The sequence below is a fragment of the Colletotrichum navitas genome, assembly GCF_030913465.1.
Source record: "Colletotrichum navitas strain CBS 125086 chromosome Unknown LY79scaffold_229, whole genome shotgun sequence".
In the NCBI taxonomy this organism is placed as follows: Eukaryota; Fungi; Ascomycota; class Sordariomycetes; order Glomerellales; family Glomerellaceae; genus Colletotrichum; species Colletotrichum navitas.
The window spans coordinates 1-14,617 of NW_026850775.1; the positions used below are offsets into that span (position 1 = coordinate 1).

A 14,617-nucleotide genomic window follows, 5' to 3' on the forward strand; every position below is an offset into this window, starting at 1 on the left:
CTAACTAACCTATAATAATTATTCTTTTTTTTATATATAATAGAGAACTATAGTTACCTTATTATTTATTAATTACTACTAATATATATAGTTAACTATATTAACTTATCCCTTAGTGTTACTAATATTTACTTTTTACTAATTCCTATACTTTAATATACTCTCTTAAATTAAAGATATTTATAGATTTAATCTACTAGTATATAGTTAATTAGCTACTATTACTAGCTAAGAACTAGAACCTTAGTTACTTTTACTTACTATATAGATGTTGTACTTTAGTATAAATATATTAATTGTAAATTTAATGCCTCTCTTTTTTCTAAATAGTCTGAGAATTTGTCTATAAATAGTGGTAATTTCTAGGTTTAAACGGCTAAATAATTCTCTAAGAATTCCTGGAGAATTCCTAGAGAATTCCTGGAGAATTCCCCGTCAATGTTTCCAATATTCCTGGGGCATTGGCCGGCCATTGGCTAGTTAATGTCCTATAAACCACAGGGTAAATCCTCTATAGAATAAGCATTCTGTAGCGTAATAATAGACGTTAATTACTTATTAAATAAATAACTAGAAGTAGAGTATATATAGTTAAGTATTATTACCTTTGTCTTAATAATATAGTATAAGATAGTAACTTATACTAGAGCTCTTAGGTTTAATCCTAGGTAGAAGTAAAAAGACTTAATAATAGTTATATTATAAAGCCTATTATCTTTATTAATTAGTTAGTTATAAGTTGTTTACTTAGAGCTATATTAGTGTAAAGTATAGTAATTAGCTAAAGGTGTAATAGTATTAATAATAAACGTTATATAGATAGAAGAGTAAACAGTAAATAAATAAGTAAAATAGTATATAGAAATATAAAAGAAATAAGTATAAGGATATAATTATTAGAAGACTTAGAGAGTAAAAACTAGTTCTAGTTGTTTTTTCTTTTCTATATGTAATAAATAACACTTACTAGACTCTTCTATATTAGTATATATACTAACCCTTTATAATATATATATAGTAACCCTTTATAATAGTTATAGTTATATAGTTATTAGTACTTTAAAACCTTAGCTTACTATAGCTTTACTAAAGCTAGTTTTAGTTTATTTTGTCTTAGAATAACTTCTATTACTACCTAAATCTAGACCTTGTTTAACTTATTAATATACTAATACTCTTTAGAGGTTAAGTACCTCTAAGAGAATAACTCCTCATAGGTCTATATAGGTCTATAGATTACATATATAGAGTATAGCTCTCTATAGATAATAAAAGTATCTTTATATATATATAATTTTATATCTCTTATAGTTATATTATAGTTAAACTTACGGTTAAGTTTATATTATATTTTAAGCCTTATATCTAAGTTACTTCCTTAAGATTTAAGTAATTATATATAAAGCTTATGTTTTATATAAGTAAAAAATAAAAAAACCTAGGGTTAATAATAATTCTTTAAATCTTTTATATATTTATGTTATTAAAAATCCTTAAAACCTTTTTTAAGTATAAATAAGGTAAAGTAAAATCTAGAAAAGTAACTTCTTCTGGCGAGATAGGGCTAGAGATCATCTCATGGGATCCTTGTAGCACTATTATCCCTAGGTACCATGGTACTGCATCGTACGTGCTCTCGGCTGAACATCACCAACTCCAACAGCGGCTTTATCCTGAGCATCCATATTGCCAACGACAAACACCAATCAACAAGAGAAAAATGGCAAAACTCTGTACGCCTGTTGGCGGTGACACTCAGGGGTGCTTAGCGCCCTTACCGCTCGTACAGGACACGAGATGAAAATAGGCAGCGACCACGGCCCATACCGGACGGTTTCGCCTCAACAAGAGATTGAGTCAAATGGCTCTGGCTAGACCCTCTTAGTTACAGTGGGGATCCGGATATTCGTCCAGGTAGGAAGCCGAACCTCCGACGATCAATAGAGTCAGGACTCCCTCCTGTAAACACCCCAGTTGTCACACTGTGGCATGTACGCAGGCCACTATATGTAGCTGCCTTCTGCGATACTTGGATACACATCAATCTTCCACCTTACAGCTGTAACCCGATCATCGGTTTCCCAAGCACGAGAGAAAAGCATGAAGTTATTCCATCTCGGTGTCACATCCTCGCGCGCCGGCCTCTGGCTAGCAGTTGTCTCCTCTCTTTTCTTCCCGCACATCTCCGCGAATTCATGCCAGCCGTATACCTGGGACTCCCTTTCACCCATGCGCATCGCCTCCGTCGACGATTCCGTCGACCTCGGTCCGACCGAGGGCGAACCCTTGGTGGTCAACCCGGGCGAGATCAACTGTCGGTTTTGGACGAACACGCCCGAGGAAGTCGACTACTACACATGCTCGCGGCTGGCCCGGCGCTATCTGATGCCTGTCGAGCAATTCTTCTTCCTGAACCCTGAATTGGACAAGGACTGCAGCAACATCCAACCCCAGACTGAGTATTGTGTCGAAGGATGTGAGTTCCCGTCCGACGTGGTATTTGGGTCTGATTTAGAATTTCCGTCAGATATGTGAAGAATTAAAGACCAAACTAACATAATATCAACGCACTACAGTTATTGAGCCTATTAGGGCCTTTGACGGCCTGTGTGGCCCACACCATAACAACGCTACCTGCGTCGGGACTGACAAGCAGTGCTGCAACTCGGAGACGTGGACTTGTGGTGATTCTGCGTATGGATTCAGATGCCCTAAACGATTAATACACCAGAACTGACGTGCCGCAGCGAGGACTGCGCCCCCGGTATCTGCTATGAGGGCATCTGTGATGGCGACCATATCTACAGCACCGACGGTACGTGCGGCTACAACTACGGCTGGCGCGACTGTGCCGGCCACTGGGGAAACTGCTGTAGCATAGAGGATCGGTGTGGCACTGGTGACGCTTCCTGCGGCATCTTCACCTGCTAGAGTGGCGACTGCGACGTCTGGAAGCAGGACGAGCAACCGGCCGGCACAAAGTGGACAAAAGACGGCACCTGCGGCGGCACGGAGGGAATGAGGTGCTCAGCCGAGTGGGGGAGATGCTGCAACGTGAACGGCGTCTGCTGCGAAAAGCCGGCCGACTGTTATGTCGAGCGGGGGTGGTGAGTCTTCAATACCTTTCTTGGGTGTTCGCTATGTGGCAAAACTGACGTTCACAAAGCCAGGACGCGTTTGGAATCTGTGCCTCGAACTCGACATCTGCTGTATCCACGTCTGCAGCCGTTTCGACTTTAACCGCTCCAGGAACCGTGACTTTAGGCATCACTGCAACCACAAGTACCTCCACGGTGGCCCCTGCCCCTGCTTGCACCGGCGGCTCGAACGCGCCAGGCATCACAGATAACCTGAAGGGCCTGTGTTCATACAGTTGCGACTACAATCACTGCCTCGTTGGCGCATGCGTCTGCACTGGGCCGGCCGCAGAGCCAGCCGTCGGTATACCAGAGCAAACAGGCCGCCACGGCTGTCCAGCTGACAATATCACGGAGGACCTGGGGTATTATGAGGACCTCTGCGAGTTTACTTGCAGTCGCGGATACTGCCCACCAGGTGCCTGTAAGTACTGCTAAGATGGGGTGAAAGTACAAAGGTCGCGGTGAAACTTAGAGTGGAATTTGTAATAAGAGAAAGGGTGAAAGTATTACTAGCTCCTTTGAAAGTAACGAAAGTTGAGGCAAAAGTCAGGGCAAAAGATAAGAAGAGTCGTAGATGAAAATGGCGATTCATAACTTAATTCCCTAATGGTGACAAGAGCTGAGGCAAAAATCAAAGCAAAACTAATGGTGAAAGTCGTCAATAAAGCGGTTGCAATAGATGACCAAAAAACTCTGAACATCATTTGTCCTCATTAATGTAGGGAAATAGGAAAAGTAGGAGAAATGAACTAGTACCGTGATACATAGATCGCGAAAACTGGCGTGTATCAATTATTTCCTTCTTGGCGGAGCCTCTGTAACTCGAGGATTCGTGCCGCGGATCTCGCCTTCATCCTCTCTATAGTTCGCAGATGAGCCGCCTCACGCTCGGCCATACTCAGGGGGAATGCAGATAATTCAGATATTGGCCTAGGCTTCTGGTGCCTCAAAACCCACCAATCCATATCTTCTCTCCCAATATCTATTGGCCTAAAACCGAATTGCCGAACGAGAAGCTTCGCCTCGGGCCGCCACGGTCCATTAACGCCGTACCTGTGCAGCGTATCTATAATCCTCTCACGTAGGCCTATAAGCCACGGGTGCACGGCGGAGACGTAATCGTGGATCGTGAGAAACTCGCCACTAGTTGTCACCTCAAGCTGGACGTCTTTAGCCCGCGGTTGCTGGGGGTCAGTGTTGATGTCGGTGTAGTCGCGATTAAGCTCGACCCAAACATCCTCCAACGCGTCCATGCACTCGATTCGGACGGTGATGGCGGTGACCGGGGGTTCCATGAGAGACTCTTGTGAAACAGGGTGCCAGCTCGGCGAGATACCAGCCACTGCGTCACCAGGGCGAAAGTAGGGTTCCATAACGTCACCTGGCTCGTAGTAACGGTTGGGGGCGACCTGGATTGAGTTCTCGAGAGGACCGTTGAGCGTCCAGTAGAGTCGTCTGCTGCTATCTGATAGCATTGGGACTTTTCTGTTGGTTTCCGGGATTTCCGCCGTGCTGCTGGCGGCGACAGACAGATCATCGGTGTCCATTGTTGAGAGTTGTGTGTGTGTGTGTGTGTGTGTGTGTGTGTGTGTGTGTGTGTGGGTGTGTGTGTGTGTGTTTGGACTGAAGTAAGGTGGTCTGAGATGGACGACAAGAGAAGTTGTGTATGTACATTGATAGGAAAGAGACTTCATGACGGCAACTCTCCCTTTTATTTATTTCGCAACCCATGGGTGCACGGGCCCCTCTGTTACTGATTAATACAGAAGTTGCCAACAATGGGCAACAAGGGGCAGGGCACACACCACCGAAAACCTCTTCACGAGAACGAAAAAGAGGCCCTTTTTAGAGAGTTCAGGGCTTCTATTAACGACATCTCTTAGCCTTAGGCATGACTCAAGAGAGAAACAACAAAACTAGGCAAAAAAACCCTCTTAGCTGTTTAGCTATAGTTAAACAACAAGATATCAACTTGTTAGCTATAACCTCTTAACATGCCTGTAGTGCGCCTACTGAACTCGGATTTCTCCGCTTAGGTTTCACTAATACTAGCCTTCCGGCTAGTAGAAACTTGCCTTTTAAGCACTATTAAGAAGGAGGATAAGGAATCTAACAGGAGAGGCAGGTAGATCTAGGACTTGGCACTAACACTGTAGCCTTACTGATATCTCTACCTTCTAGTCTTCCTACGAATACCCTAACACAGGTCAAACGCTGCTTCTGTGTATTTTAGCTCTATTTTCCTGTGCCACTCTATATATATGTAGATAGCAAGTACCCGAGGCAGCTGCGTGGGCACCTTTTGCCCCTAGATTAGACGTCGCGGCGTTAAACAATAACAACAGCAACGGTGTGCAAAGAGGGATCAATACCGTTTTATTGCCCAGAAGTTTTAGTCATCAGAAAGCCCCTGCTTGTCAAAGTCAGACCACTTCAACACTAGTCACCTAATACTTAGGAATCGGCTAACCTGTTCTGGACATCGTCACATTAAAGGGCAACCATGATACGGAGCATTCAGGTGCGAATACAAAGGGTCCCACAGGTACCGAATAATGGCTGTACATGATCGTAAAAATAAAAATCGAATTAAAAACGGCAAACGTGCCATACTCAAAAACCTAATACAATATTAGGTTTTAGAATAAATGCCATGGAGATATCCGGGCATCTACCCTATGGACTGAGTTCGCAGGTGAACGTCAAGCATGGTACATGTACCTACGGCGCAGAATAGTGGAAACATGACTTGACGGTAAGGAGGGGAGGGGTATAAACAAAAGTGACAACAAAATTTTGAAATTAGAGCAAAGATAGCACCACAAGATACGGTAGGCCACTTAGGCAATCTTGGGCTCGTGGTAAAGCAACGCAGGTACCATGACAACCCCATGGTTCAAGGAGCAACTATGTACGGTGTGCCAAGAGCATGCCACCTAAGTTGGCAGACAATCTACCAACACCGCAAACGGATGCTCCTTATCAATCGGCAAGCTGTGAGCGTCACGATCATGGTGACTTTCTCCCTAAAGACATTGAACTACCATACAGTGCCCAAATCATACAAATTGATAGCACTCATGACACGGAGGGCAAGGCCATGGACGTCGTAATAGCAGGAAGACTGAGCTATCTCGTTGAAACACGTGGATTATTGTGAACAATGATACGCAGGAGTAGCTGTAATGTAGAATGGTTCACCGTTCTTGAAGACTAAGCCCTTGAGGAGGTCGACTTCTTTACTTCACCGGCACGCGAATGAGCATGTGTAAGTAGTGTTGTGGACTATGGACCTACAGTGGCTTGTGACGAATTCAACCTAAAGCAACTTGTGTCCTGAGTCACAACTGTGGGACCACTTTTGCATCGTGTCATCGCAGCTTGCAAATACCGCATTATTCAATAGACTTACGCCCTAAGCAGAAATGGTACGTTGGTAGGATCAGACGAAAGGCTAGATTCTTGAAGCTTAATTGATTATCAGTGTACCGTTTTCGCCATTGGTCAACTACAGTATCTCCAGCAGCCGAAGCATCACATGCCGTCTTGAGCACACATGCTGCCACTACGTAGGGCTCGACAGGGGCATAGAGCAGTCACATTACATTTCAATAGAGGCAAAGTAAATAAAAGCACAAACGTGAATTCATATTGTCGATCTTCAAAAAAACCGTAATCAAGGGGGGGAATATCAATATTCTCATGAAATAGCCGTCTGACATGTGCAATCAAGAAGATTAAGTAAAAAAACCCTTCAACAAATATCCCCCTATTCTTACATACATATTCCGAATTGGGGCCTCCCGAAGCCTCCTGCATTTCGAAACGTAATCGCCCACACACCTCAACCCAGCCTTAAAGTAACAACACCCTAGGGAGATCAGTCTCTTGACTAATGATTGTAAGAAGGCTTGGCGGTAGGCTTCGCAACAGCCCACTTTGCGACTAAGGCTCTGATCTGGTCACCCCATATAAAGACAAAAATTCCCATGGCGCCTATTCCAGCCGTAAGAGCGCCGTAAATACCGAAAGCGCCGTCATAACCGGCCGAGTTTATGAAGGGCGTTACGCCGTAGCTAGTTCCGAAAGAAATGACGCCGCGCATGGCGCAGATGATGACTAGTACCGGACCAGAGCGTGTCGGGTAGGCGTCGAGGGCGTATGTGATACCGACTTGATTGGCTCCGACGAAGCCGAAGTAGTAGGTGTTGAGAGAGAACACGATAGCGAACCAGTGATATCTCTCGGGATGCTCGGCAGCCTGTCCAAAAATGACCGATGCCATTGTTCCTACAATCAGAGGGATGATGAGAGGAATGAGCCGGTACTCGGGCTTGTGGACACCACCGTTACGCTGCGCAAAGACTTTGATAATCCAGTCCGAGCCGCGGCCCAGGAGCGGAAGAGCCACGAAGGCGACTACAATCTGACCAGCCGTTGCAAGGCTGATGACTGATGCACTCCAATTATACGGGGCATGTTCCAGGACTCCTCCGTAAGTGGTGCCAAGCGCAATGTTAACACCGCTGTCGGGACAAAGACGTTAGTGACAGTATACTGAAACTTTGCGAGAAGGGGTCCAGCTATCGCTAGTACAGTTTCTTACATTGTCAGGCCGTTGAGCAGAAGCGCCCAGATCATGTCGGGGAATAGGACTACAATAGCCATGCCTGTGACACACAGCCATCCCTCTTTCCAGTCTGGCTTCTGGGTGAAGAGACGCATGTCCGAAGCGAGGGACCTGGGCTTGAAGTTGACAAAGTCCAGCTGACGGGGCTCCGTGGTGGTCTTGCGCGTAAGCATCTCAGTATAAATACCAGTTGTGTCGTCGGTTCCAGGACCACTGCTGCTGACAAAATGGGACACCTGGACTGTGTGTCCCTGGTAGGCGGCGAGGGGTCGGTCGTACTTGGTCTCCGGTACCATAAAAATGGCGACGATGAAAGTAATGGCAGAAAAACCAGCACCTAGGTAATACCAACCGGACGGACCAATGCCCGCGGCGATGTACGAGGTCAGAAGAGAGTAGACCGCACTGAGAATCGACTGATAAGCGGTGAACCACATCAGACAGCGTGCACGCTCGTGGAGGAAGTGGGTTTCCTGCACCATCAAGGGGCAGAGAGCCTCGCTCTGGCCGGCTGCCAAGCCAAGAATCATTCGAGCGACGAGATGAGACGTGTAGCCTTTCTGGGCGCCACATAGAATTGATCCCACGACTGCGAGAGCACAAGAACCGAGGAATACCGGGCGATGTCCGATGGCAAGGGCCAATGGCATACCTATCAGGTTTCCTAGGCCCATGAAAAGTGATGGATAAGTCATTAGATGACTGATGTCCTCGTATCCTCTTCCTTCAGCTGCGTATTCCGGGATGAAATCACCGAGGAGCGCTCCTAGACCGGAGACCTGGACGAGACCGACGGCGGCGAATGTGCCACAAGTCATTGTTACGACCTGCAGATATGATAGAGACGTTAAAGCGTGCTCGACTTCTGGAATATTTTGGGCGGGAATCGGATGCTCACCCATTTTCTCCACGGGCTCAGGTTAAGAGGATCTAGGTAAATAGTAGAATTGTCAGCTTAGTGTTGACTATGCTTTGATAGGAAAAAGAACAACAGAGAACGTGTCATACCACGTGGATCAGAACTTGGGGTCGGGATCAGGTAGGTGACATCTCCATCAGAGAGGCGGATGTTGTTGGTCGTGAAGTCACCGTCTTCAAGTTGAGGCTTCTGAGATAAGTCAGATGCTGACTCAACTCTCTCTTCGGTAATCTTGTTGTCTATCTCGCCCATGTTGAAATTTGAAACGATCTCGCCGGCTGGTTCGACATAGACTTCAGGTTGAAAAATTGTATAATGAAGATGCTCAACCTTCTCCGCAGGAGAAAAGTGTAATTGAAAGGCTGGTCAGGTATTGCCATCAAGGCTGAGAAGATGCCCAGGGAGGCCGAGTCTATTTCTGCGAAACAACAGCCCTGACAAATGTCCACGTTGTTATTTGCCAAGTTCGGTTGAAATCAACTCCCTCGTACCTCTCGTATCTCTTTGGATAACTAGTTCCCACGTACTACCCCGGATTCCGCGTGGGGTATTGAGAGTCTGGGGTGCAGAGATGGGGCCCCGACTTGGGCTGAACTAGTGCGGTTCGGCATGTCAGTCTCACCCAGTCAGATGTGGGGAAGCCACGCACACAAGGATGTGCCCAGAGATAGCATGGTCACAACCCCTCACGATTGCCGGGATACTAGGTCCTCGGTTTGGCAGCCGTTCCGTACTGTTAAGATTGCTTCCGTGATTCGGTTCGGAAACCACATCAGGTAGTGTTGTTTCTTCTTCGTCGCCGCAGTGACCCAGATCCGCTGCCGACATGACTTTCCCCACGATGTGGCGACACTCAAACTTCAGCTTAGTCTCAGCCCCAGAAGGCAGTCAAAAAAGGCTCGGTTCGGTCGTTGAACCGAAAATCGTTGAGAACAGGACCTCTCAACACCTCGGCCGCATCCAGAACACTGGATGCGAAACAGCTGGTTTCCGTGATAGAGCTGCAATCCGCAGTCCAGTGCAGGAAGACATCGACGTTTGTAGCAAAGTTTTGCATGCCTGATATATCCTAGCTGGATCTGAATAATGGCCAAAGGCCTAAACCACAGTTTACCCGCGCCCAGTTCATCTGTCGACGTCTCGCAAAACTTGATATGTTGGCGAGCCTGGGAACCGATAGCGTGGAATTCGTAGAAATGAAGAGGAAACAAAGCCCAGTAACAAGAATATACGGTTATCTTACAGTATACTATTCATTCTTTGTACTAGAAACAAGATATGGATACCATGACATTCGGAGCAACAAAACCAATTTCGGAATACCAAAAGGGAATTCGGTAGCTAAGCCTCTGGCTACACCTTGATGTATGGAATCCCAGTCAACTTGAACGCCCTCTCACTAAGCACCTTATCATTGAGTGGCCAAGCCCGAACAACATGATCCGGCTTTCCGTTGCGAGTTGCGACGTTGGAACCCGTGTGCTGGGCGTTGGGCCAGTGGGTAGTGCCAAGGCGGCCTGCATAAGAAAATCGTTAGCTGGTAAGTCCGAGAAAATGAAAAGTCATCATTTTGGAAACTCACCTTCGTACGCAGCCTTCTTCCGCAGAAGGTCCTCTTGAGTGGCATCCGCCACTGGCATGAAGCAAGTGTATACCGCCATGCGGTCAACGTTGCTCTTGACAGGAACGTTATAGTGGGCAGTGCGCGAATCCCACAAAATGAGATCACCCGGGTCGGCGCAGACCTTGTGCCACTCGCCACCATGTTCCTTCAGCCATTCCATACCGCGTTCCGTGAAGCCATACCACTCTTTGGTCCAAGCTGGGATGCGGGGCTCGTCCTTTAGGTCCTTGTGGAACTGGGCGCTCAAGGTGTGGGATCCTTTGCAGACGATCAACCCGCCATCATCCGGGCCACAGGGGTGTAGGTTGACGAGGCCTTGGAGACAGCGAAAGCCAGGCTTCTCAGGGTCTTGGTCTTGATGGGGCCAAGGCTTGTTCTCGGGGAGGTGGGTGCGGTTAGCAAAGCCATAGTTGATGACATCGAAGGAAACGAGCAGGTCCTCGGTATCATAGACCTTCTCAAAGGCTCCTACGACTTCAGGCTCACTGCGAATGTCCCAAACGAAATCCTCGTGGCAAGCACCGTAGGCCATCAGCATGCCCTTCTCGTTAATTACAGGAAGCTTGTCCGGGTGAACAGTTGAGGGGTCGTTGCGGTCATAGCCAAGGCCGCTGGAGTGATAGAGTCAGTCCAAGGTCGTAACGACGCACTGTTTGGATTTGAACTTACAATGATTCAAGCAGGGCGTACATCTTTCCTGCGTAGGCGCCTGCACGCTCTCTTGGGATGGCACCCTTGATGACAGCATAGCCATCTCGCAGAAGGTCGTCCCTCCAGTCGCCATAGGCCGGATCGTTGCCATCCATCTTCATACGGCCATCATTGACGGCCCTGATGGGAGCACTCGTCTTCTCGATCACAGTAGTGGTGGTGGCCATGGTAGGGTATGTGGACTCAAAGGAGTTTGTTCTGAATTGTAACAAAGGTGTTAATGAGACTGATTTGGTTTGATCGTGGACTGCATTCCATGGTCATATTTGAATTTGTTCTGCGAAGACCTATTGTCGCTACATTGGCCACCTGCCATTAGCTAATTACTTCTCTAAAGTCCGGGGACTCAGGATTCCTTCCGGATCTATTCCCGAATCATGCCGTTGGTGCCCGGTGCTTACTCCTCGGTTCGGTTCGGCTCAAATTAACAGGAAAATCCCCCCACCTTTCCTCCCCGCATCAAACCCACGGGAGAGGACCGAGAAGTGGACCAACCCGCAACAATTGAGAAACATGTCCGTAAATCTGGCCGGGGTTGATGATGGAACTGGACATCGTTCATTCCTTAGCGCCGTGCTTCATATTGTTTGATCAGACACCCATCCCGCATCGTTTGATCTTGGAAAATTACCGGGTTAAATGAGGGGAGTTTTGAACCTTTCTACTTATTCCTATCTTTGTCATCAAGTTTCCGCCAGGCAGTCGTGCAGAATGTTCAACATCATCGTTGTGGGTGGCGGTATCGCCGGGGTCTCGGCAGTAAGTAGTAACTGGTCCAATAAACCTTTTCAAGGGGTTTACTTACAAACTGAGGCTATTTCTTTGAGAGGACCCAAACGGCGTATCACTGTCCTTGAACAAAGTCAGCTAAACAGAGAAATCGGTGCGACAATATCGTGAGTCTCCAATTCCCGTCCTCGATGTGAAATTCAGATGTGACTCACATAGGATCAGGCTTCAACCAAATGCTTCAAAGTTCGTTCAATCCACAAGATGAACATGTATTTATCGCTTATGTTGGCTAACACGCGCAGAATTGTTGAGAAACAATGGGGCCTGGAGGAAACCCTCTCGAAAAAGGGGTCCATGGCGGATCAAGGAGTGAGCTTGCAACCGCGATTCGGCCCGCTGCATCAACTAAGAACGATTGTTGTAGTTTCGTATCTATAGTGTTGAGGGAAAGCTGCATGCAGATATTCCGTTCCACCTAAAGAGGAGTTACGGCGCGGTATGTGCATGATCTTCAGTTCCGTCGGGTCGATTACCTATATGCTAACGCACATCCCAGGACCGCATGATGTATCATAGGTGAGAATTTATCAAAAATAATGATTTTATGGCTGTGTCGCTGACTGGAAAGGGTTGATCTTCACGATGCTCTGAGGGGAGCAGCCACGAAAGAGGTTGTGGATGTCGAGCCAGTTGTCATTCGGACTGGATGTGTGGTAAAAGAGTGTGACCCAGAGGCCGGAACTGTTACTCTCGAGTCAGGAGAGTTCTTTACTGGAGACCTCGTCGTCGGGGCTGATGGCATGTTAGTTGTTTCCCTCCGAGACGCTCCTAAGACCCTTCTGACAATCTCGCAGTAAAAGTGTGCTCCGGAAATCAGTCTTAGAGAAGGATGTTGCTGCAGTACCGACAGGGCTGTCTGGTAAGTTACTGATTCTCTATTTGAACTTATCTAACCCATGTGGAAAGCATATCGACTGGTCATCGATAGCTCGGAGCTAGAGCAAGACAAAGACCTTACTTCTGTCATAGACCCTCGAGAGTCTCTCACAACCATGATCATGGGCCATGACCGACGCATAATAATGGGACCTGCACGAGCTGGGTCCATCTATAGCGTCGTTGCATTGGTTCCGGATGGTGAGTTCGACCTGTTTGGTACGAGTTGTTGCAGTTACATCTAACACACATTAAGATAAGATGCAAGAGACCGCAGAGGGAAAGTCATGGACTACGAAGGGTGACCCACAGAAGATGAGAGACTCGTTTGAGGTGTTCCCTACCTGGGCAAAAGCAGTGTTCAAGAACTGCACCGAAGTGGGCCTTTGGCAGCTGCGCGACATGGTAAAGCTCACAACTGATACCTTCGCAAGGAAGATACGAAACAGACAATGCTAACGTTAATCTCACAGGACCCGTTGGAAACTTGGCATCGGGGCCGCACCATCATTATCGGAGATGCTGCTCATCCAATGCTCCCTACTCAGGGACAAGGTGCAAGCCAGGCCATCGAAGACGCTGAGGCTCTTGGGGCAATCCTTGGAGATATCGAAGACAAGCCCACAGCAGCAGAGGTCGAGAGTCGATTGAAGGTGCGTAAGCCTTCTATGGAATACTTTCTGGTTGACTAATTGCAAGTAGGCTGTATTCGAGTGCAGGTTCGAGAGAGTGTCCCTCATCCAAGGATATAGCAGACAGGCGGGAAAGCCGGCAACCGACAAAGCAACCAACAGCGTTACAATGTCCGTACATCGCCGAGCTTGACTGAAATCACGCTGACTAATTCCAAATAGGAATCCGGCCGAGTTCATGGACTACAACTGCATGTATAATGGAGCGAAAGACTGGATGGAGAGGCAAGCCAAAGTTAAAGAGCTGGCCGGGCAGGATAAGCCTAAAGAAGCGGCTCTGTTCTCTGTCCCTATTCAGAAGATGGTTTCTCTCAGTTTGGATAGTAAGTGACAGGATTAAAGCATAAACTTGGCCAAATCAGACTGTTCACGCAATAGAGAAAGAGTGCTTTGCAAGCTGGATTGTTGTTCAAGCTGGATTGTTGTTCCGACCTGGATTTGTTCCCGCCTCTTGGCGGTTGTGGTTACAGCAAAGCAAACAAGATTAATTGATGTCAATCGCTGTCCCCACAGCCGGCCCGCTGATTAAACTACCGGTGTCGGCGAAAGTCATTAGAGTCTCGCAACGACACATTGTAAGTTTGTAACTAGGACTGCCGACTACTGTAGGGGGTATCTGATCATTTGGATCATTCAGAAAAGCCTCTAGAAAATTGAAGAGTAGTCGAAGGTCAGTTAGAATAAGATAAGTTCAGTGCAACCTTCCACAGCCCATATGGCAGAGAATGCGCCGCCCTAACTTTCCTGACGTATAATTCTGGAAAGCGCGATTCGTTATCAATGCACTCACCCACTGTGGTCGCCGTGAGTGGGGGAGCAGGTAGCCACTACCTCAGCTTATCTCCTTATTTAGGCTTAGAAGCTTCCTAGTTTGTCTTGGTTATGTAGATACCCAGGACTACAGTCAGGTTTGTGTGGGGGGTAAGATGAGGTGTATACCGAGGAATAGGCAGAGACCAGGCGGAGAGCAGTCAGAAAGCAGGCAGAAAGTAGGCAGCGAGTAGCGGACTGAGGTACGCGTTCACAATGATGCTTGCGTAATGGCCATCAGCGGCCCGTCTTGCAACACGGACCAAGGAGTCAGCCTTATGTGCGAGTGTTGAGGTGTTAAACCCTACGCGTAATGAAAGTGAACGCAGGCGGGGAGTAGGCAGAAAGTAGGCAGAAAGTAAGCAAAGAATAAGCAGAGGGCAGGCAGTATATTCCTTGTGGCCAATTCCAGGCAGCTCGTCA

The 14,617-nt window shown here is 47.2% G+C and overlaps 5 protein-coding genes across 5 annotated transcripts; 2 read left to right on the forward strand and 3 right to left on the reverse strand.

Annotated features, from left to right (window-relative positions):
* Positions 1-2,052: 2,052 nt before the first annotated feature.
* On the forward strand, positions 2,053-3,691 carry LY79DRAFT_654385 (uncharacterized protein). Its single transcript, XM_060562645.1, is given in 6 exon segments — positions 2,053-2,476; positions 2,748-2,872; positions 2,882-2,932; positions 2,959-3,107; positions 3,167-3,561; positions 3,577-3,691. Coding segments are annotated over 6 exon segments (1,125 nt in total). The 5' UTR covers positions 2,053-2,100; the 3' UTR covers positions 3,606-3,691.
* Positions 3,692-3,723: 32 nt separating this feature from the next.
* LY79DRAFT_645124 (uncharacterized protein) lies at positions 3,724-4,804 on the reverse strand. The gene has a single exon (XM_060562433.1). The coding sequence runs from the start codon at positions 4,685-4,687 to the stop codon at positions 3,929-3,931; it is 759 nt and encodes a 252-aa protein (XP_060406861.1). The 5' UTR covers positions 4,688-4,804; the 3' UTR covers positions 3,724-3,928.
* A 2,174-nt stretch (positions 4,805-6,978) lies between these two features.
* Positions 6,979-9,019, reverse strand: LY79DRAFT_620309 (major facilitator superfamily transporter). The gene is made up of 4 exons (XM_060562049.1): positions 8,779-9,019; positions 8,669-8,700; positions 7,747-8,597; positions 6,979-7,666 (listed from the first exon to the last, which is right to left on the reverse strand). The coding sequence occupies exons 1-4, from the start codon at positions 8,939-8,941 to the stop codon at positions 7,033-7,035; spliced, it is 1,680 nt and encodes a 559-aa protein (XP_060406862.1). The 5' UTR covers positions 8,942-9,019; the 3' UTR covers positions 6,979-7,032.
* Positions 9,020-10,042: 1,023 nt separating this feature from the next.
* Positions 10,043-11,329, reverse strand: LY79DRAFT_645129 (phytanoyl-CoA dioxygenase; the record flags this gene model as incomplete). Its single annotated transcript, XM_060562434.1, has 3 exons — positions 10,983-11,329; positions 10,272-10,924; positions 10,043-10,206 (listed from the first exon to the last, which is right to left on the reverse strand). Exons 1-3 carry the CDS (start codon positions 11,189-11,191, stop codon positions 10,043-10,045), a joined length of 1,026 nt encoding a protein of 341 aa, XP_060406863.1. The 5' UTR covers positions 11,192-11,329.
* Positions 11,330-11,735: 406 nt separating this feature from the next.
* On the forward strand, positions 11,736-13,715 carry LY79DRAFT_530770 (uncharacterized protein; the record flags this gene model as incomplete). Its single annotated transcript, XM_060556202.1, has 13 exons — positions 11,736-11,783; positions 11,838-11,920; positions 11,979-11,999; positions 12,059-12,125; positions 12,181-12,252; positions 12,313-12,332; positions 12,385-12,558; positions 12,611-12,675; positions 12,723-12,893; positions 12,949-13,097; positions 13,166-13,345; positions 13,395-13,495; positions 13,547-13,715. 13 exons carry the CDS (start codon positions 11,736-11,738, stop codon positions 13,713-13,715), a joined length of 1,320 nt encoding a protein of 439 aa, XP_060406864.1.
* Between the last annotated feature and the right edge of the window lie 902 nt (positions 13,716-14,617).